The sequence below is a fragment of the Hypanus sabinus genome, unplaced genomic scaffold, assembly GCF_030144855.1.
Source record: "Hypanus sabinus isolate sHypSab1 unplaced genomic scaffold, sHypSab1.hap1 scaffold_371, whole genome shotgun sequence".
Classification (NCBI taxonomy): Eukaryota; Metazoa; Chordata; class Chondrichthyes; order Myliobatiformes; family Dasyatidae; genus Hypanus; species Hypanus sabinus.
The window spans coordinates 176,803-197,811 of record NW_026781266.1 but is presented as its reverse complement, the minus strand read 5'-3'; the positions used below and the strand labels follow the sequence as shown (position 1 = coordinate 197,811).

Sequence of the window (21,009 nt, the reverse complement as noted above, 5' to 3'; positions counted from 1 at the left end):
CCAGATACGAGTTATCAGTGAAAGTGACCTCCCACAGGAATACCGTCTTCCAGGGGTTACCACACAACATACCCAGGCAAGGGTTAACACAAGATATTCCAAACACACATTCGTTATGGTTCCGTGTACCGATGATCAACCCCACTCTTGTGGGCATAGGAGAGTTCCAAACCTCAGCGACTAACTGAAGCGATCTCTCTCTCTCTCTCTCTCTCTCTCTCTCTCTCTCTCTCTCTCTCTCTCCGTCACTACTTGACTCAATCCCACGAACTTCACTCGACACCGTAAAACGGTATCTATTTACCCTGAGGCGTGAAGAAGCTTGGCTTTCTTATTTCCACACACACACACACACAGACACACACACACACACACACACACACACACACACACACACACACACACGCACACACACACACACACACACACACACACACACACACACACACACACACACACATAATCATTGCTAACCTGTTTGATATATCTGCATTTATATTGCTGTATCGCGTAGTTACTAATAAATAGTATTGGTTTATAGCAATCAGACTCCACGGTGTTTTCTGTTTCTGCTGGTTCTTTGACCCGTCACGGGGTACGTAACAGTATCTACTCCAAATATGAAAGATTAAAGGAAATAAACAGAAGTTAACTGTGTAATGCGTATATATAGCACCCAAACTATCAAGCTTGGGAAACAATGCTTAAAGTCTTCAGATGGTAAATTAGCAAAGTTCAGTAATCCACGGAATAAGTGAGTGGGAGGAGAGACTTGTAAATCCACACGAACATGTAGATAGAAGACAATTACGAAGAATTCCACACAGATTCCACGCTGGGTAAACGAAGTATCAGTCGCCGAAGATCTTATCCGTCGATTGGTTCCGAAATCCACTTAGAAATATCACCAGGAGACAGTGACAGGAATATCGTCTTCAAGTGGTTACCACAGAACACCCCGATTCCGGGTAAGGGACAACAAAAGTGAAACCACAGGATACTCCAGCAAATCCACACATATTGATGATACGAAGTGACAGTCACACATCCGTTGTGCACTGCGTGCCGATGATCAGATCAACCCAACCTTTTGGGCATGGAAGAGTTGCAGCCTATAGCAGTCACACGCTGAAGTTCCAACAGCTTGTCTCCCGCTCCCGCTCCCGCTGCCGCAGCTTGTGTCTGACGTCACAGCCCCGCCTCACTCAGGCACTTAAAGCGACACTCACAGTAAACGAACCTGCGGTCTCGTAACACAATGCACCTCTAAAGTCTAACAGCAGACTAGCGAGTGAATCTTCGATGGTGCAGAGTCAGAAACCGAAGATTTGCCAGCCTGAATCAGGGGCTCCAGAGAGAGATGGGGTCCAGAGGAGGAGGACGAATAAGACGAGCACGATGTGGTTAAAAGTGAAAGATTAGAAGCATTTGGAAACTGGTTGATCGAAAAAAAGGTAGTTAATTTCTGCAAAACACAGGTGGAAATCAACAGATAAGGCAGAAATTTTGGAGAGGAATACATAGGAAATGTTTTCTCAGTATTTCCAGCAACTGCAGAATCTCCTATGTTTTATATCTGCATTTTACTTTGGCATTAGATACACGTTGATATTGAGTATATTGCTTATGGGAGCCGCTTTCTGCGTTAAAACAGCTGCAGATTTTTTCGATACCCACGATAAAAAAAAAATGAGGTATGGACATTGAACTGGTGCTTGCAGAAATGTTTAATGGCACCGTGATTACCCATAGGGCAATTCGTTCAGAATTTCGCCGGCGCTGAAGCGCCGATGAAATGCGCAGGCGTCAGGCTGAGGCCGTCCCTGAGTTTCACGCATGCGTGCAGTGCACAGAAGGATTTGAAAATGTCGGTTGCAGGTAAGAGCGATTAACCGTGTTTTTATCTTAAATACCGACTTCAGGATAATTCCTCTGAATTTCGGACACCGTGGGCAGCAATCCCGGGACAGTCCTGCCCTCTTCCCTCTCTCTCAGCCCCACGATCCGTACACGGGCCCCGGGGAGCTTCCGGCTGATGAGGGAATGGGAACCGATGGATCTCTCAGACAGAGCTGAGCTCCAGCTATCTAAATGCAAGGATTAGGAACTCGGAGAAAGGGAACAAAATCTTTTACATCACAAGTTGAGAAAATCGCCTTTGTTCTACCTCCAATCACTAAGAAGAGAAAATCTGCAGATGCTGGAATTCCAAGCAACGCACACAAAATCCCGGAGGATATCAGCATTAGGACTCTTTTCCATAGATGCTGCCTGGCCTGCTGAGCTCCTCCAGTATTTTGTGTGTGTTGCTTCCTTTACCTCCTCTTGCTCTGGACTTTTCTACCGGTGAGAACATGTTTTGTCCCATTCTCTCTGGGTACATAATGATATCAAACACCTTTGCCCTGGGCAACAGGTAGCTTTCACATCACAAATGTGCCTGATTCCAGTGAGACAGACTACTGCCCTTCCCTTCATATTCATAGGGATTTCATTTACTGAGTGCACCACCGTCAGTCATTGGTGGAGGGTTCAGGGGGAATATATATGTAGAACACAGAAACTAGTGATGCCTGTTTGCATTTTGGTGATGCAAAAGTTGCTGGAGAATTTGCAAGTGGGAAGAAGTGGATTGGTATTTGGAAATCTGACTTCTTAAAGCGTAATTTAGCAAGCAAACCACATATAGACAATGTGCAAAAGCTTTGGTGAGAAACTCCTGCATTTCCTGTTACAGGCCTGCTACATAGGTTGTGTGAGAGTGCAGATGAACTCGATCAAACCCAGAGGAGATTAAAGTTCCTATTGACAGTGATTTGCTAGCTGTCACTGGGTAAAAAATACACAGTCCAAGATTTATCTGCACACTGGTTATTACAAATTAGAGGGGTATTGGAGGGAAGGAGGGGAGACCTGCAGTGTCCCTGATGCCCTCCCCTACAAGATGTGCATCCAGCTGCAACTTGTAACCATGCACTTCAATGAGCTGCTTGAAGTGGGTGAATTCCATATCATCCAGCAGTTGGAGGGGGTGATAGATATGACATGAAGAGAGGTGAGTTACTCCCAAGGTGCAGGACACAGGAAACTGGGTGAGAGTCAGGAAGGGGAATGAGGTTAAATAGGCATCGCAGAGTACTCTTGTGGCCATTTCACACAACAACAGGTGGAACACTTCAGAAGCTGTGAGGGTAATTACCTGGCAGATGAAAGTCAAAAGACTGATAGGGGTTTCGTTAGTTAGAGGAACAGAACAAGAGGGGACAAATATCCTAGTGGTAAGACTTGCTAGTGGTAGTGAGCAGGGGTGGGGGTGATGTGGTTAAAATAAGTTGAAGAATGACAGAACAGATAGTGGAGAGGGTGAATTGAATTGACTTTATTAAATACATATTTCATAAACATGAGTAGTAATATTTAGCTTACATCATCTAAATGGGCAATGTTTAATTTATAGTAATTTATAATAGATAGTTTGTACATAGGAGAGTCAATACAACATCGAAATGCAATTGTATCAGCATGAATTAATCAGTCTGATGGCCTGGTGGAAGATGATGTCCCAGGGCCTGTTGCTCCTTTTGCTGTGATACCGTTTCCTGGATGGTGGCAGCAGGAACAGTTTGTGGTTGTGGTGAATTGGGCCTGTTTGTCCCTGATATTTGTTGGGCCCTTTTTACACACCTGTCTGTGTAAATGTACTGAATCATGGAAAGTAGATTGTGCAATGTATAATTTCCTTGTTTATATTTAGAGACATTTTTTGGTGTATAAAATGATGAGGGGTCTTGAGCGTGTGAGTGGTCAGAGGAGTGTTTTTTCCCCCAGGGTTGAAATGGTTAATGCCACTTTTCCACACTCCCATAGACCCTTTGTCCATCTCCTGGGTAAATAGAGTTTGAAAAATATTTAAGATCTCCCCCATCTGCTTTGGTTCCACACGTGGATTGCCATTCTGGACTTCCAAAGGACCAACTTTGTGCCTTGCAATCCTTTTGCTCTTAATCTATCACTAGAATCCCTGAGGATTATCCTTCATCTCTTCTGTGACAGCAACCTCATGCCATCTTTTAGCCATCCTGATTGATTTCTTATGTGTTCTCTTGCATTTCTTATACTCCATAAGGAACTGACTGCCTATCCCTGTTATGTAATTCCATTTTGTGCTTTACCAGGGTCTGAATATCTCTTGCAATTCAAGTTTCCCTACAGTTTCTATCTTTACCTTTTATTCTGACATACCCGCTTACTAATTTCAAAATTTTGCTTTGAAGGCCTCCCATTTACCAAGCACACCTTTGCCATAAAGCAGCCTGTCCCAGTCCACAATTGCCAGATCCTAGTGTTGATTCCAGGTATTGATCCATGCCCTGAACACATCCGCCTTTCCTACGCTGCTCCTTGTATTGAAATATACAGGGCTCAGCATATTCACTGCACCACGCTCAACTTTTTCATTCCTGACTTTGTCTGAGCCCTGAACAACATCTGTCTCCACAAATTCTCCACTCTCTGTTCTGTTATTCAGGCTCCCATTCCCCCTGCAACTTTAGTTTAACCCTCCTTACCCCCACCTCCCACCATGCAGATCTATCACCCCTTTGGCTTTCCTCTCCCAGATCAATAAAAAGGAGGTGCATACCAGGTACAGGCAGTTAGGATCAAATGGGGTACTTATGAAATACAGGAAATTCAAGTGAACACTTACGAAAGAAATAAAAGAAGGCATGAGGTTGCCCCAGCAGACAAGGTGAAGGAGAATCCTCAGGGATTCTGCAGATATGTTAAGAGCAAAAATATTGCAAGGGAAAAACTTAATTCTCTGGAAGATCAGAATGGTAATCCATATGAAGGATAGCATAGATTTGGGAAGATTTTTTTTGCATCCGTATTTACTCAGGAGATGGACACAGAGTCTATAGAAGTGAGGCAAAGCCTCATCAACTTCATGGACCCTGTACAGATTACAGAGGTGGAGGGGTTTGAGGCAAATTAGTGTGGATCAATCCTCAGGGCCTGACAATTTGTTCACTAGGACCCGGCGGAAGACAAGTGCAGAAATTATCGGGGCCTAAACACAGATATTTGAATCATCCTTAGTGACAGGTGAGGTACTCGAAGATTGGAGGACAGACAATGTTGTTCTGATGTTCAAGAAAGGCTGTAAAAATAAACTAGGAAATTATCCGTTGGTGAGCTTGACATCAGAACTGGGAAAGTTATTGGAATGTGTGCAGGAACCAGGTATATACTGTAAGTATTTGGAATGGTGTGGACTGGTAAAGGTTAGGCAGCATGGCTCTTGCCAATCTTATAGAGTCTCTCAAGGAAGTTATCAGGGAAGTGGATGAAGGCAAGGCAGTGGATGTTGTCTACATGGACTTCAGCAAGGCACCTGACAAAGTCTCATATGGGAGGTTGGTCAAGAAGGTTCGGTCACTCAGCATTCGAGATTAAACAGTAAACTGGATGAGACACTGTCTTTGGGAGAAGCCAGAGTGTGGTTTCCGCTCTGGCTGGAGGCCTGTGTCTAGTGGCTGCCACAGGGATCAGTACTGGATCTGTTGTTGTTTGTCAGTCTATATCAGTAATCTGGATGATCGTGTGGTTAACTGAATCAGCAAATTTGTGGATGACAATAAGACAGGGGGTTCAGTGGAGTGCAAGAAGACTATCATGGCTTGCAGTGCAATCTGGACCAGGTGGGAAAATGGTTTTAGAAATGGAAAATGGAATTTAATGCAGTCCAGTATGAGTTGTTGCACTTTGGTCTGACCTACCAAGGGAGGTCTTTCACAATGACTGGTCAGGCACAGAGGAGTGTTGTAGAAGAAAGGAACCTGGGAATACAAGACCTTAATTCACTGAAAGTGGTATCACAGGTAGATAGGGATAGAAAGATTGATTTCAGCCCATTGCCCTTCATGAACCAAATTACTGATAACAATAGATGGATATTATGTTGACTTCTAGAAGACATTGGTGAGGCCTAATTTGGAGTATTGTGTACAGTTTTGGTCACCTACCTACAGGAAAGTTGTAAAAGAAGTTCATAGATTTCAGAGAAAATTCACAAGGATGTTGCCATGTCTGGAGGACTTGGATAATAAAGAAATATTGAACAAATCCGGACTTTATTTCTTGGAATGCAGAAGATCGAGGGGAGATTTGATTGTGATAGAGAGGCACAGATAGTGTTAATGCAAGCTGGCTTGTTCCATGAAGATTGGGTGGGACAACAACCAGAGACCATGTGTTAAAGGTGAAAGGTGAAATATTAAGGGGAACATGAGGGGAATCTTCTTCACACAGACGGTCATCTGGCTGTGGAATGAGCAGCCAGCACAAGTGGTGCATGCGAGCTCAATTCCAACATTTAAGAGTTTTGTGTTGGTACCTGGATGGTAGGGGTATGGGAGTGGGCTGTTTAAATGGTTCAGCACAAACTGGATGGCCCAAAGGGCCTGTTTCTATGTTGAAATTTTCTAAGATTGTGACAAGAACCTGAAATAATACAAAAATTCACTCTAACCCCTTTTGACAGCTGTGTGAACCAACCAGTCATTTCAGCAGGAATTTTTATGTGGCGTTAAAACTGTGACACTTTAAGTTAATAATACATAAAAGAAGATCCCAGCTGCAAGTCAAGAAAAACTATTTGCGTGCGAGTGTTTCAGTTACTGAGGGGCCAGGAACCCATGCAGCTCAGTGGGAACAGGGAATAATACCAACGGAGAGAGTCAAACTGAGCCAGGTCACAGATTGGAGATGGCAGAAATGCCCCATTCTGATAGAGACAGGAAGAGCATCAAGGAATTGATGGTCATTCCAGATACCAGCACTCTGCCCAGTCAGAAGTTGATTTCTCTGTCCAACTTTCGTTGAACTTCACCGTAACAGTGTGATACCAGATCAAACCTTGGCAACTCAAGTAATCTCATTTGAAATGTTGCACTAAACCCATTGATGGATTTTGTTAAATCTTTTCACAGGTTAAAAACGAGAAGGAATTTGTCGCCAGGAAGCTCAAACACGGCACATCAGTTTTGTTGTCTCTGTCTAGATGTTTAAAAAGTGGAGCAAGGGATGCAATTGACCACCCTTTCTGCTCGGACTGTGGAGAGGGATTCACTCGGACATTTGACCAACTGGCACGCCTGTAATTTACACAGGAGAAAGGCCTTTCACCCGCTCAGACAGTGGGAATGAATTCACTCGATTATCACAATTGAAAGTACATCAGCAAGTTCACACAGGGCAAGGCCATTCACCTGTTCTGTGTGTGAGAAGCGGTTCAGTCGGTCATCCCACCTGTGAACACACCAATCAGTTCACACTGGGCAGAGGCTGGTCAACTGCTGAGTTTCTGGGAAAGGATTCACTTAGTCATCTGTTCTAATGGCACACCAGCGTGTTCACACCGGGGAGAAGCCGTTCACCTGCTCAGAGTGTGGGAAAGGATTTACACAGACATCTACCCTACTGGTACATCAGCGAGTTCACACTGGGGAGAGGCCATTCACCTGCTCAGTCTGTGGGAAAGGATTCACTCAGTCATCCCACCTACAGATACATCAGCGAGTTCACACTGGGGAGAGGCCATTTAACTGCTCAGTCTGTGGGAAGGGATTCATTCAGTTATCCCACCTGCAGAGACATCATCGAGTTCACACTGGGGAGAAGCCGTTCACCTGCTCAGAATGTGGGAAGGGATTCACTTGGTTATTCAGCCTACAGAAACATCAGCGAGTTCACACTGGGGAGAAGCCGTTCACCTGCTCAGTCTGTGGGAGGAGATTCACTGAGTCTTCCACCCTGCAGAATCATCAGCGAGTTCACACTGGGGAGAGGCCATTCACCTGCTCAGTCTGTGGGAAAGGATTCACTCAGTCATCCCACCTACAGATACATCAGCGAGTCCACACTGGGGAGAGGCCATTTAACTGCTCAGTCTGTGGGAAGGGATTCATTCAGTTATCCCACCTGCAGAGACATCATCGAGTTCACACTGGGGAGAAGCCGTTCACCTGCTCAGAATGTGGGAAGGGATTCACTTGGTTATCCAGCCTACAGAAACATCAACGAGTTCACACTGGGGAGAAGCCGTTCACTTGCTCAGTCTGTGGGAGGAGATTCACTGAGTCTTCCACCCTGCAGAATCATCAGCGAGTTCACACTGGGGAGAGGCTGTTCACCTGCTCAGAATGTGGGAAAGGATTCACTCTGTCATCTACCCTACTGATACATCAGCGAGTTCACACTGGGGAGAGGCCGTTCACCTGCTCAGTCTGTGGGAAAGGGTTCACTCTGTCATCTACCCTACTGGTACATCAGCGAGTTCACACTGGGGAGAGGCCGTTCACCTGCCCAGTCTGTGAGAAGGGATTCACTAATTTATCCAGCCTACAGAGACATCAGCGAGTTCACACTGGGGAGAAGCCGTTCACCTGCTCAGAATGTGGGAAGAGATTCACTCAGTCATCCAACCTACTGAGTCACCAGCGAGTTCACACTGGGGAGAAGCCATTCACCTGCTCAGGCTGTGGGAAGGGATTCACTCAGTCATCCCACCTACGGAGTCACCAGCGAGTTCACACCGGGGAGAGGCCATTCACCTGTTCAGTCTGTGGGAAGGGATTCACTCAGTCATCCACCCTACAGAGTCACCAGTCAGTTCACACTGGGGAGAGGCCGCTCTCCTGCTCAGTCTGTGGGACGGGATTCACTGTGTCATCCACCCTACAGAGACATCAGCGAGTTCACACTGGGAAGAAGCCGTTCACCTGCTCAGAATGTGGGAAGGGATTCTCTCAGTTATCCAGCCTACAGAAACATCAGTGAGTTCACACTGGGGAGAGGCCATTCACCTGCTCAGAATGTGGAAGGAGATTCACTGACTCTTCCACCCTGCAGAGTCATCAGCAAGTTTACAGTGGAGAGAGGCAGTTCTCCTGCTGAGAATGTGGGAAAGTATTCACTCTGTCATCCACCCTACTGGTACATCAGCAAGTTCACACTGGGGAGAAACCTTTCAACTGCTCATTCTGGGAATGGATTCACTCAGTTATTCACCCTACAGAAACATCAACAAGTTCACACTGGAGAGAGGCCGTTCACCTGCTGAGAATGTGGGAAAGGATTCACTCAGTCATCCCACCTACTGACACACCTGTCAGCTCACAATGGGGAGTGGCCATTGTTATGAATCTCTAGGTTTTGTTTGCTGTGGAGAGAGAGAGAGAGAGAGAGATTAAGAAGGCAAATGTGTCTGACTTGCAGCTTGTTTACATTGTGTGCAGCTTGTTTAGTTTTAACTGAGGACACAGACACTCAGAGTCAGACGGAGACGAAGGAGGAAAAATGGAAAGAATCGAAACCAGGGAACTAGTGGCCAAGGGTCACTGTTTGGAACTTTCCTTTGCCCACAAGTGTGGGCAAATTATCGATTCTCCGTACATTGAATATGTGGATGTCACCTCATTTGATCCATTGGAGTGGATCTGATTTGGGGTATCCTGCGGTGACCACTAATGTGTTAACCCTTGTCTGGCTATGGTGTGGTAATTCTTTTGAAGACGATACCCTTCATGACAAGTCACTTTGGGTGATAATTAGTATGTGGATTTGGAAGGATGACAGATAAAATCTACAGCAACTGTTGGTCTTGTTTTACCACCATGTAACCTGTGGAATATGACATAATTGCCTTCTCTCAACATTTACCCTGGATTACAAATATCTCTCTCATCACCTATTATGTGGTTGAACTGAACTTTCATACTTTACCATCTCAAGACTCCAAGTCTTGTTTCCCCCGAGCTCAATAGTTTGGGAATTTTATTTATACACATAACACTCAGGAGGAAATCTGCAGATGCTGGAAATTCAAACAACACACACAAAATGCTCATGGAACACAGCAGGCGAGACAGTATCTATAAGGAGAACTGTCGACGTTTCAGGCTGAGACCCTTCGTCAGGACTCACTGAAAGGAAAGATACTAAGAGATTTGTAAGTAGTGGGGGGAGGCTGAAATGCAAAATGATAGGAGAAGACCGGATGTGGTGGGATGAAGCTAAGAGCTGGAAAGGTGATTGGCGAAAGTGATACAGAGCTGGGAGAGGACCATTGGACAGGAGGCCTCAGAGGAAAGAAAGGTGGGGGGGGGGGGGAAGCACCAGAGAGACATGGAAAACAGGCAATTAAATATGTCAGTGATGGGGTAAGAAGGGGAAGAGGGGTATTAACGGAAGGTGGAGGAGTCAATGTTCACCCCATCAGGTTGGAGGCTACCCAGCTTGTATATACGGTGTTGTTCCTCCAACCTGAGTTTGGATTGATTTTGACAGTAAAGGAGGCCATGGATAGACATATCAGAATGGGAATGGGATGTGGAATTAAAATGCGTAGCCACTAGGCGGAGTCTGTTGCTGCTGGTTCGTTTCTAAAGCATTACGGTTTGTAACAAAATGGGGCCTGCGTCTGGGATATGAAGAAATTTAAGGATTGATGTATTATCGATTTCATTGGGGAAATCCCTTTTGATTTATTTGTGTGTGGAAAACCAGCAGCAATGGATGTTGATAGATATCTGGAAGTGTGAGCCTCTCGGGCATTAGAGAACAGCAGAAGGATTGAGTTGTTCAGTATTGCTATAATGTTAATACTTGCTAAGGTGAAATTGACAATGAGGAGGGCACAGATGCGGAGGATAATAGCTGAACATTATGTATCTGAGGGTGTGTTTAAAGTGGAGGAGTTGGAGGTGTTTCCTGAAAGTAAACCTAGTGAGCTTGAGATCCAGTGCAAGTGAGAAAAATTAAAGATGGAGACTGCGGAAAGGCAGAGGCAGTTTCAGGCTGGAGAGGCAGAAAAGCAGACAGAAATTTCTCTTACAAAGGGTAATTAAGGGGAATGCTTAGCAAGCCTATTCTGCTTTGACAGTTGCTGAAGCAGCTTATTATTTATTTATTTATGCTGCCCCAATCATCGCCACTGGGCTATAAATCTGCAGGAGCTGTGTGTGGTTCAGTGCTTTGCTCAAGGACACACAAGCTGCCTCGGCTGAGGCTCGAACTCATGACATTCAGATCACGAGTCCAACACCTTAGCCACATGGTCATGACCTATTCATGACACATTATGATCTATTGAAGCAGGCTGTGCTCAAAGCTTGTGAGTTGGTCCCAGAAGCAGACAGGCAGAAGTTCAGAAATTTGAAGAAATCTGTGAACCAGACATACGGAATTTGCTTTTGAGAAAATTGTGTGTCTTGACCGCTGGTGCACATCTGAACATGTAAATGATAATTTTAACAGCTTCAAAGAGTTGGTTTTAATTGAAGAGTTCAGAGGGTGCGTTCCTGATGACATAAAGATGTATTTAGATGGAAATGATGCTGCCACTATGCAGGAATCTGCTAGATTAGCAGATCAATTTGCTTTAACTGATAAAGTTATGTTTACCCTGAATAAGAGTTTCCAAAAGGCAGTTGTCAAGTTGTGGGTAAACCTAATGAGGTCACCCCAGTGGCCTGTACCTGCATTCGGTGAACCCTTTTTCAAAGTTATAGTGGATTGTGTTGGCCCATTGCTAACAGACTAAAGCTGGCCATCAGTATCTGCTAACTATTATGTGTACTGCATCCAGATTCCCAGAGGCAATGCCTCTCAGAAATGTTAAAGCTAAAACTGTGGCGAAGGCTCTCACCAAGATTTTCACTTTATTCGATATGCCTAAAGAAGTCCAGTCTGATCAAGGATGTAATTTTACATCTGGATTATTCCAGCAGGTTGTTTCTGAACTGGGAGCAAAACAAATTGCATCATCTGCGTACCATACAGAATCACAAGGGGCTTTAGAAAGATTTAATTTTACCCTCAAAACAATGATTAAGACATATTGTGTTGAAAATGGAAAAGACTGGGATGAAGGAATACATTTGCTTTTTTCCACAGAAAGGGAGTCAGTACAGGAATCACTGGGCTTTACTCCGTATGAACTTGTATTTGGTCGCAGAGTGACCTTTGACCTTGTTAAAAGGAACGGTGGATTGATGGGGATGTACATGTTAACTCGTTAGACTATGTTTCGAAGTTCAAAAAGAAACTACACCAAGCCTGTAGTCTAGCGAGACAAAACTTAAAGATTTCTCAAAACAAAATGAAGTGTTGGTTTGATAACAGGGCTCACAAAGGAAAATACCAGGTTTGAGATAAGGTGCTTGTCTTATGTTGACGAATCCACTTCAGTCGAAATTCAATAGACAGTATGAAATAGTCTCCCAAATTAAATATGTGAATTATGTTATTAAAACACCCAACTGACTTGAACTAACGCAGGTGGTACACATAAAATTGATAAAGCCTTTTTTGACAAGCAGGCACCATCTGTGTGTGTTGTTCTCAAATCATATGAATCTGGCAACCCTGAGAATGAAACAATTGACTTGTCTGAGACTTTCCACAAGCCAAACGTGGTCCTAGTTAGGCTAATGAACTCGGTTGTCCTGGAAAACATTGCTAACATGTTGGCTCATCTGCAGCCAAAGCAACAACAACAGCTGAAGTAATTAATTCTGAAGTTTAAAGATTTATTTCCCGATGTTCCCAAGCAAACCATGGTCGCAGTACATGATGTAGATATTGGTCAAGCCAAACTGATTAAACAACACCCATATTGCATGAACGTACAAAAGTGTAAATTGGCTGACCAGGGAATTGAGTATATGCTGGAGAATGGTATTATTAGGCCATCAAAATGAGATTGGAGTCACCCTGCATTATTGTGCCCAAACCTGATATAACCATATAACAATCACAGCACGGAAACAGGCCATCTCGGCCCTCCTAGTCCGTGCTGAACTCATAATCTCACCTAGTCCCACCTACCCGCACTCAGCCCATAACCCTCCACTCCTTTCCTGTCCATATACCTATCCAATTTTACCTTAAATGACACAACTGAACTGGCCTCTACTACTTCTCCAGGAAGCTCATTCCACACAGCTATCACTCTCTGAGTAAAGAAATACCCCCTCCTGTTTCCCTTAAACATTTGCCCCCTAACTCTCAAATCATGTCCTCTCATTTGAAGCTCCCCTACTCTCAATGGAAACAGTCTATTCACGTCAACTCTATCTATCCCTCTCAAAATTTTAAATACCTTGATCAAATCCCCCCTCACTGATGGTAGTGTTAGATTTTGCACTGATTACAGAAAGGTAAATGCAGTAACAAAAACAGATGCCTGTCCTATCCCTAGGGTGGATGATTGCATCGATAAGGCTGGAAAAGCTGATTTCTTACAAAGATCGATCTGTTGAAAGGGTATTGGTGTGTTCCATTGACGGACAGAGGTAGAGAAATTTCTGCGTTTGTGACACCTTCTGGGTTGTATGAATACAATGTTTTGCCTTTTGGACGGAAAAATGCTCCAGGAACATCCCAGAGAATGATTGATTTTGTAATTCGAGGGTTAGAACACACAGATAACTATATTGATGACTTAGTTACAGGGAGTGGCACTTGGGAAGAGCATATCTCTGCAGTAGAAAAGCTGTTTGACAGGCTTTCCTAGGACAACCTTACAGTTAACTTGGCTAAGAGTGAATATGGCCATGCCAGTGTGACCTGTCTTGGCTATGTTGTAGGTCTAAGCAAGTTGGCTCCTGTTCGGGCAAGAGTCCAGGCAATTTCTCAAGTTCCTATTCTGACTGCTAAGAAGGCTCTTAGAAGGTTTCTGGGAATGGATGGATGATACCGTAAGTTCTGTAAGAACTTTGCTGCTATCGCTCTTCCTCTGACCAATCTCCTGAAGAAGGGTGAAAAGTTTGTTTGGACCGAGCCTTGTCAGAAGGCATTTGATTGATTGTTATCGGTATTTCAGATTAGGCCAATCAATGTACTGCTGTCAGCAAATTTAAATAGCAGATTGGAGCTGTGGGTGGCAACACAAGTCATGGGTGCGCAGAGAGTAAAGGAGAAGGCCAAAGAGACAACCCTGTGGGGTATGTGTGCTGAGGGTCAGAGAGACAAAGGAGATGGAGCCCACTCTTACTACCTGCCGGCGATCTGACAGGAAGTCCAGGATCCAGCTACACAAGGCAGGGTGAAGGCCGAGGTCTCTGAGCTTCTTGTCGATACTTCACGCCTTCGTATGGCTACTGCTCTGCCCATGACTGCAAGGAACTGTAGAGAACTTTGGAGAGCAGAGAACATCAGAGAAACAAGCCTCCACTCCATGGACTCTTCCTACACTTCCCCTCCCTCGGAAAAGCAGGCCATGTACTCAAAGATCCTCACAACCTGGACAGTCTGGCTGCAAACCCACTCCCCCATCGGGGAAGGGATACAAAAGCCGTAAAGTGCGTAACACCAGGCTGAAGGACGGCTTCCTGTCTGTGGTTATAAGCCAAATGAATGATAAAATGGACTCGACCTCACAATGATTAAGACGTATTGTGTTGAAAATTTATAAGAGTGGGATGAAGGAATAGATTTGCTTTTGTCCACAGAAAGAGAGTCAGTACAGGAATCACTGGGCTTTACTCCGTTTGAACTTGTATTTGGTCGCAGAGTGACGTTTGAACTTGTTAAAAGGAACGGTGGATTGATGGAGATGTACATTTTGAAGTTCAAAAATAAACTACACCAAGCCTTTAGTTTAGCGAGTCAAAACTTAAAGGTTTCTCAAAACAAAATGAAGTGTTGGTTTGATAAGCGGGGTTGCGAAAGAAAATACCAGGTGGGGCATAAGGAGCTTGCCTTATGTTGACGAATCCACTTCAGGTGAAATTCAATAGACCGTATGAGATAGTCTCCCAAATTAATGATGTGAATTATGTTATTAAAACACCCAACTGACTTGAACTAACACAGGTGGTACACATAAATATGATAAAGCCTTTTTTGACTAGTAGGTACCATTTGTGAGTGTCGTTGTCAAAACAAATGAAACTGGCAACCCTGAGAGTGAAACAATTGACTCGTCTGAGAATTTTCACAAACCAAACGTGGTTCCAGTTAGGCTAGTGAACTCGGTTGTTCCAAAAAACATTGCTAACAGGTTGTCTCATCCCCAGCCAAAGCAACAACAGCTGAAGGAATTAATTCTGAAGTTTAAAGATTTATTTCCCGATGTTCCCAAGCAAACAACGGTCGCAGTACATGATGTAGATGTTGGTCAAGCCAAACTGATTAAACACCCATATTGCATGAACGTAGAAAAGTGTAAATTTGCCTGCCCAGGGAATTGAGTATATGCTGGAGAATGGTATTATTAGGCCTTCAAAATGAGATTGGAGTCACCCTGCATTATTATGCCCAAACCTGATGGTATTGTTAGATTTTGCACTGATTATAGAAAGGTAAATGCAGTAACAAAAACAGATGCCTATCCTATCCCCAGGGATTACATCGATAAGGCTGGAAAAGCAAATTTCTTACAAAGATTGATCTGTTGAAAGGGTATTGGTGTGTTCCATTGACGGACAGAGGTCGAGAAATTTCTGCATTTGTGACACCATCTAGGTTATATGAGTACAATGTTTTGCCTTTTGGAAGGAAAAATACTCCAGGAACATTTTAGAGAGTGACTGATTTTGTAATTCGAGGGTTAGAATACACAGATACCTATATTGATGACTTAGTTACAGGGAGTGGCACTTGGGAAGAGCATATCTCTGCAGTAGAGAAGCCGTTTGACAGGCTTTCCTAGGACAACCTTACAGTTAACTTGGCTAAGAGTGAATTTGGCCATGCCACTGTGACCTGTCTTGGCTATGTTGTAGGTCAAAGCAGGTTGGCTCCTGTTCGGGCAAAAGTCCAGACAATTTCTCAAGTTCCTATTCTGACTGCTAAGAAGGCTCTTAGCAGGTTTCTGGGAATGGATGGATATTATCGTAAGTTCTGTAAGAACTTTGCTGCTATCGTTCTTCCTCTGACCAACCTCCTGAAGAAGGGTGAAAAGTTTGTTTGGACCGAGCCTTGTCAGAAGGCATTTGATTGATTGTTAGCGGTTTTGAGATTAGGCCAATCAATCAGTACATGATGATAATAAACAAATTCCCCATTTTAATTGTGTGGAAATATTAGACAGACTGAGCTTCTGCTCAGGAACCTCAGAAGGAAACTGAACTGTTGTCATTTCTGTGGAAAGCAACTATATGGAAAATGCTTCAATCTCACATTACGATCTGCGGTAACTGGGATCAGGAGACCGGTGGTGGGTCTCCCATATCAATATCAGAATCAGGTTTAATAGCACCGGCATATGACATGAAATTCATTGTCCCTGCGGCAGCAGTAGAACCTAATTCATAACAATAGATTTTAACAATTGTGATTTTAAACAAGAAACATGCAGAAAGTATTGCAGAGAAAAAAAACATTGTCCACGCACAACAGAGGACGTGACAGATCCGGATCTCACTGACTTGTCTGAACGGGGAAAGATGAAGCTACACGCACACGTAGAGCAGTGACCCGCAGATGCTGCAGATCTGCAGAGAAACGTGAACGGGAAACGGGATCAGGTGAAGGGTGGAGGGTCTCCCTTCTGATCTGGTGACTCTGCTCCTCGCCCCTCACATGCTGCCCGACTCATCCACTGCATTCCCCACATTATTCCATATTTACCCCAGAGACATGATTATTATTTCACACCATATCTTCCCCGATCCCTTTCCCTCCACCTCCAGGTCACAGAGTCAGCGGCTCATTCCCATCCAGGTCCAAAACATAATTCAGACCCAAACAGGAAATTTTCACGTTTCATTTAAATCAGTTCCTTGTCTATAAACACTAATTTGTATTCGCATTCCTCCGGAGCCTTGCTGGACAGGAACACTGAAATATCAAGTGAGAAACAGCAGGCCATTCAGCCCCTCTAACCATCAGCAAGATTGCGTCTGCTCTCCCATCTCAGCCACATGTTTCTGCCCAGTCCTCGTTTCCTCCATCCCTTCGGTCTCCACACATTTGCCGCCCTCTGTTTTACGTGGGGACGATCACAGAGTTTTCACCGCCCTCTGTGGAGGGGTTTTACAGACATTTACCACCCTCGGAATGGGGACATTTCCTCTCATCTCAGTCCCGGACAGTCCATCCCTGTTTCAGAGACTGAGATCCCTGGTTCAACCGGTCATGATGTTGTACATTTCAATGTGTTCACCTCTCAGTCCTCGGTTCTCAAAATGAAAGGGTTACCACATTTGATCTTTCTTCATATGGTGACCCCACCACTCCAGTGATCAGTCTGGTGAATCTTCATTGCACTCTCTATAACAAATGCTCTCTAACCTCTTTGATAATCCTCTGTGGAATTAAATTCCATCTTCTGCAGCCTCGTGTTGCCCCAACCACTCACCTCCCACCCCTGTTACTATTTCCACCTTTCCACCTCCCCCTCACCTGGATCCACCTCTCTCTCCCCATCTCTTGCCCCATCCCCACCCCTCACCTCTTTTCTCTGACTATTTCCCGTCCACTCTCAGTCCAGAGGGAGAGTCTCGGCCCGAAATGTTGACGGTCTATTTCCCTCCACAGATGCTGCCCGACCCACTGAGTTCCTCCGGCAGTTTGTTCTTCGGTCTGTATAACCCGTGTTAGTACCGGGAACGGGATTTTACACCATATTCCAGGTACAATCTCAACAAAGCACAAATTATTGTCACTTTGCCCGGACCATTGTCCCCGCTTGAAGGGCAACAGTCTGCCGGTGTTTGCCCCCAATGTCGTGAATCCCTCTGCTCGACACCACCGTGTGCTCAGACATTTCCACAGATGAGCCCCTCCTGTCCCCACCGGGACAAACATCCTGTCCGCCCCCTCTCTCACCATCTTCATCCTGTCAATAAAATCCCTCCCCGGGGAACCGGCATCGAACCGACGGGCCGAGCGGTCTTCTCCTACCTCTCAGCGATACATCAGACTCCGGCCGCAGGAGACGCTTCACAAACGCCCCAACTGCCCTCGGAGGGAAATGGAAATAAATCAGAAAGCGGACATTTACTTTGAGGTTTTCTCCGCTCTGAGGAGGCTGTCGGCGCTTGAGCGGGAGATGGACTCAGCGGGGTAACGCCCACTCGGCTTGTCCGCCTCCGTGACTGGTTGTAACCAGAGATTGACATCGCTTCGCACCAATGGGAATAACGTAGCCCCTGAATCCTCTGTTGACAGCGGTGGGGGAGGGGCTAGTCATGTGATTATTAGCCCAGCTGTTAAACCGATAAAACTCGAGCACAGCAGCGCGTGGGTGACGTAAGACACCGCGCACGTGAGGGCAGATCCCGGTGTGTGGAGTCCATGCCTGACATCAGGCGCGTGGGGGAGGAGCTGTGTGACGTCACATGTGGGAGTGCGTTGCCAGCGGGGTCCACACACAGTGTATTAGTCAACAGAAAACCTCCCGTCCCTGTAGTCTTTGTCTCCTGGTAAACTCATCACCCTGACAGTGTGGACCATAGATACCCCTTCCTCTCAGATTCAGGGGATCATTCAGACAGCTGATCGCTGAGAGGAATTATATTTATTGGTCATTAAAGATCACCCAGATTCGTTTGGACGGATTTGATGTGGAGTTCGGGGTGTCACAGTGAAAGGGCCGGACGGTCAAACTCTTTCCGTTGTCCAAACATCCTTCCAGGTGAGGCGACACTGCACCTATGAATCTTCCGGGGTCGCCCGTTGTGTCCGCTGCTCCCGATGCGGCCGCCTCCACACTGGTGACACCGGCTCCTCCACAATTGTGCCGGGTAGTAGTGTTTATTTTTCGGGGGTGTTGATGTTATTGTTCCCTTTTGTACGGGAGGGGTGGGTTTTGAGGGTTGATGATCGGGATGCCGTTAGTTCTTATGCTGGGGTTGGTGTGGAAATTACATTTTTCTCTGTGAACGACATTTGTTTCGTGGCTCTCTGGAGAAGTAAAAAATTCAGAGTTGTTTATGGATACCTGCTTTGCTAATAGATTAACCTTTGAACTATCCGCTCCGAGCGGGACTTCCCGGTGTCCAAACATGTTAATTCCCATTCCCATTCCCATTCCCGTTCCCGTTCCGACGTGTGAAACATCGCCTCCTCTTGTGCCAAGATGAGGCCACCCTCAGTGTCCAGGATCAGTCCCTATATTCTATCCGAGTATCCCCCCCCCCCCTCCACCCGCCAACCCGTTTGCGCTGCATGGACCTCCGGCCACCGGCGGCGAGGTGCAGACCTCCGCATCTGTTGTTGGCGGTTCTCCCATTCGGGCGGCGATAATTAGGGGCTGATCCCGGACTTAACCCCTCGTACGTCGCACCCAATTTGTGTATCTGCTCATTAATTGTGTGTGTGTGTGTGTGCACGTATGTATATATATGTATACGTGTGTGTGTATGTATAAAATAGGGCTTCTTATAATGTCAAGTAGTAAACCAAGATGAAAGAAATATATGAATTCCAGAGCTCCACAGAAATATAGTGATAGTTAAGACATTAACAAGATTATAGCCTATCACTACATTTCAGTGAATAACTGGTACAATAACACATATAATACTTAATTTAATAATATGACGAAGTATTACATGGTTGCACTCACTAATTATCATAAAATATAATTATCAAGCCGGTAAAGTAACGTTTTTGCTTAGAAGCCATAGGGTTGCTAGTGAGAAAATTTTACTTTTCTATCAGCGAGTTCACTGTCAATGCATCGGATGACAGTATTGATGGCCCGCTGGGGAAATTTACAAACGAATTCGAATATTGAAAGGACTGGATAGAGAGGTCGTGGAGAGCTATACTATCTGGTTATCAGATTATTATTATACAACTTAAATACAACTTAAATATACAATCGGTAGGCTTGTTCCCCAGCTTGGGATTCTAAATTGGAGAATGGAGCTTTATTCACAAAATTGTCACAGTCCACAGTGACTGTGCACGGATCCCAGCATTGGAACCCGCCACTGCAGCCCCACAGTGCACTATGTACTGATTGCAAAGCTACGAAATTGCATGTGAATAGCCACCCCTCCCCCAACTCCACTCTTTCTGCGTCACCAGCAGACTGGGACATCTCACATCTCGCTGCCTCCGCCAGGACATTAAACTGTGAACAACTGTGGTCAGGGACTGCTCTCTGGGGTACTCCAAACGCTCACTCCTTCCAGTCTGAAAACGACCCACTCATCCAGACACACACTACCGGCAGTTTATCGATCTCCAACGAAAAAGCCTAATCACCTACTCCTGAGGTACAATACCATTGCTGACTCTTGAGTTTACCACCGTCAAATGCCGGGAGGGACATAATAATCAGAAAGTCTCTAGTCGCAGCCGCGTAAATAAAATGTGATCTCAGTACAATGTACACTAGAGAGGCCACTCAGTCTATCTGGTCCCTGCCCAGTTTTCTGTTCCATATCAGTATTTTAAAACTTATCTCTGAGTCTCCCTGTTGCAACTTGTCACCACTGTGGGAGAAGAGATTTCCCTTGAATTTCTTAGAATCAGAGAAATCTGCAGCAAATTACAGGCCCTTCGGCCCACAATGCTGTTCTGACCATGTAACCTACTCTAGAAAATGCCTAGAATGACCCTACCACAGAACCTCTATTTTCCTAAGCATGTACCTCTCTAAGATTCTCTTAAAAGACTCTATTGTACCCGTCTCTACCACCATCGCTGGCAGTGCAGTCCACTGACTTTTCACACGATCAATGCCTCTCATCATCTGATACACCTGCATGATTTCCCCCAGGCTAATTAACACGATGAGCTCGCTGAGTATTTCCCCAGGGCTCTGGACTAAGATGGTTAAACTCCTTTTTCCCTGCTCTTTTCAAATTTTGTGTCATTTCCACTAATTTCAGAGGACTGTGCCTCAGACAACCGGGTTGTTGCAATGCGCCTCTAAAGCCTGACAGCAGAATGGCGAGTGAATTTTCGATGGAACAGAGTCAGAAACCAAAGATTTGCCAGCTCCAATCAGGGCGTTGGGGCTCTGGAATGAGATGGGATCTGGAG

General features: G+C 45.1%; 1 protein-coding gene across 2 annotated transcripts; it reads left to right on the top strand.

Moving 5' to 3' along the window:
• Positions 1-1,823: 1,823 nt before the first annotated feature.
• On the top strand, positions 1,824-19,023 carry LOC132388652 (zinc finger protein 229-like). 2 transcript variants are annotated; one of them, XM_059961022.1, is made up of 2 exons: positions 1,824-1,878; positions 6,993-12,337. In XM_059961022.1, the coding sequence occupies exon 2, from the start codon at positions 7,399-7,401 to the stop codon at positions 8,839-8,841; it is 1,443 nt and encodes a 480-aa protein (XP_059817005.1). In that variant the 5' UTR covers positions 1,824-1,878; positions 6,993-7,398; the 3' UTR covers positions 8,842-12,337. The 2 variants fall into 2 exon arrangements, 1 of the variants encoding a protein (XP_059817005.1); XR_009510301.1 differs by lacking the exon at positions 6,993-12,337 and adding an exon at positions 17,548-19,023 and having other exon boundaries at positions 1,854-1,878.
• Positions 19,024-21,009: the final 1,986 nt, after the last annotated feature.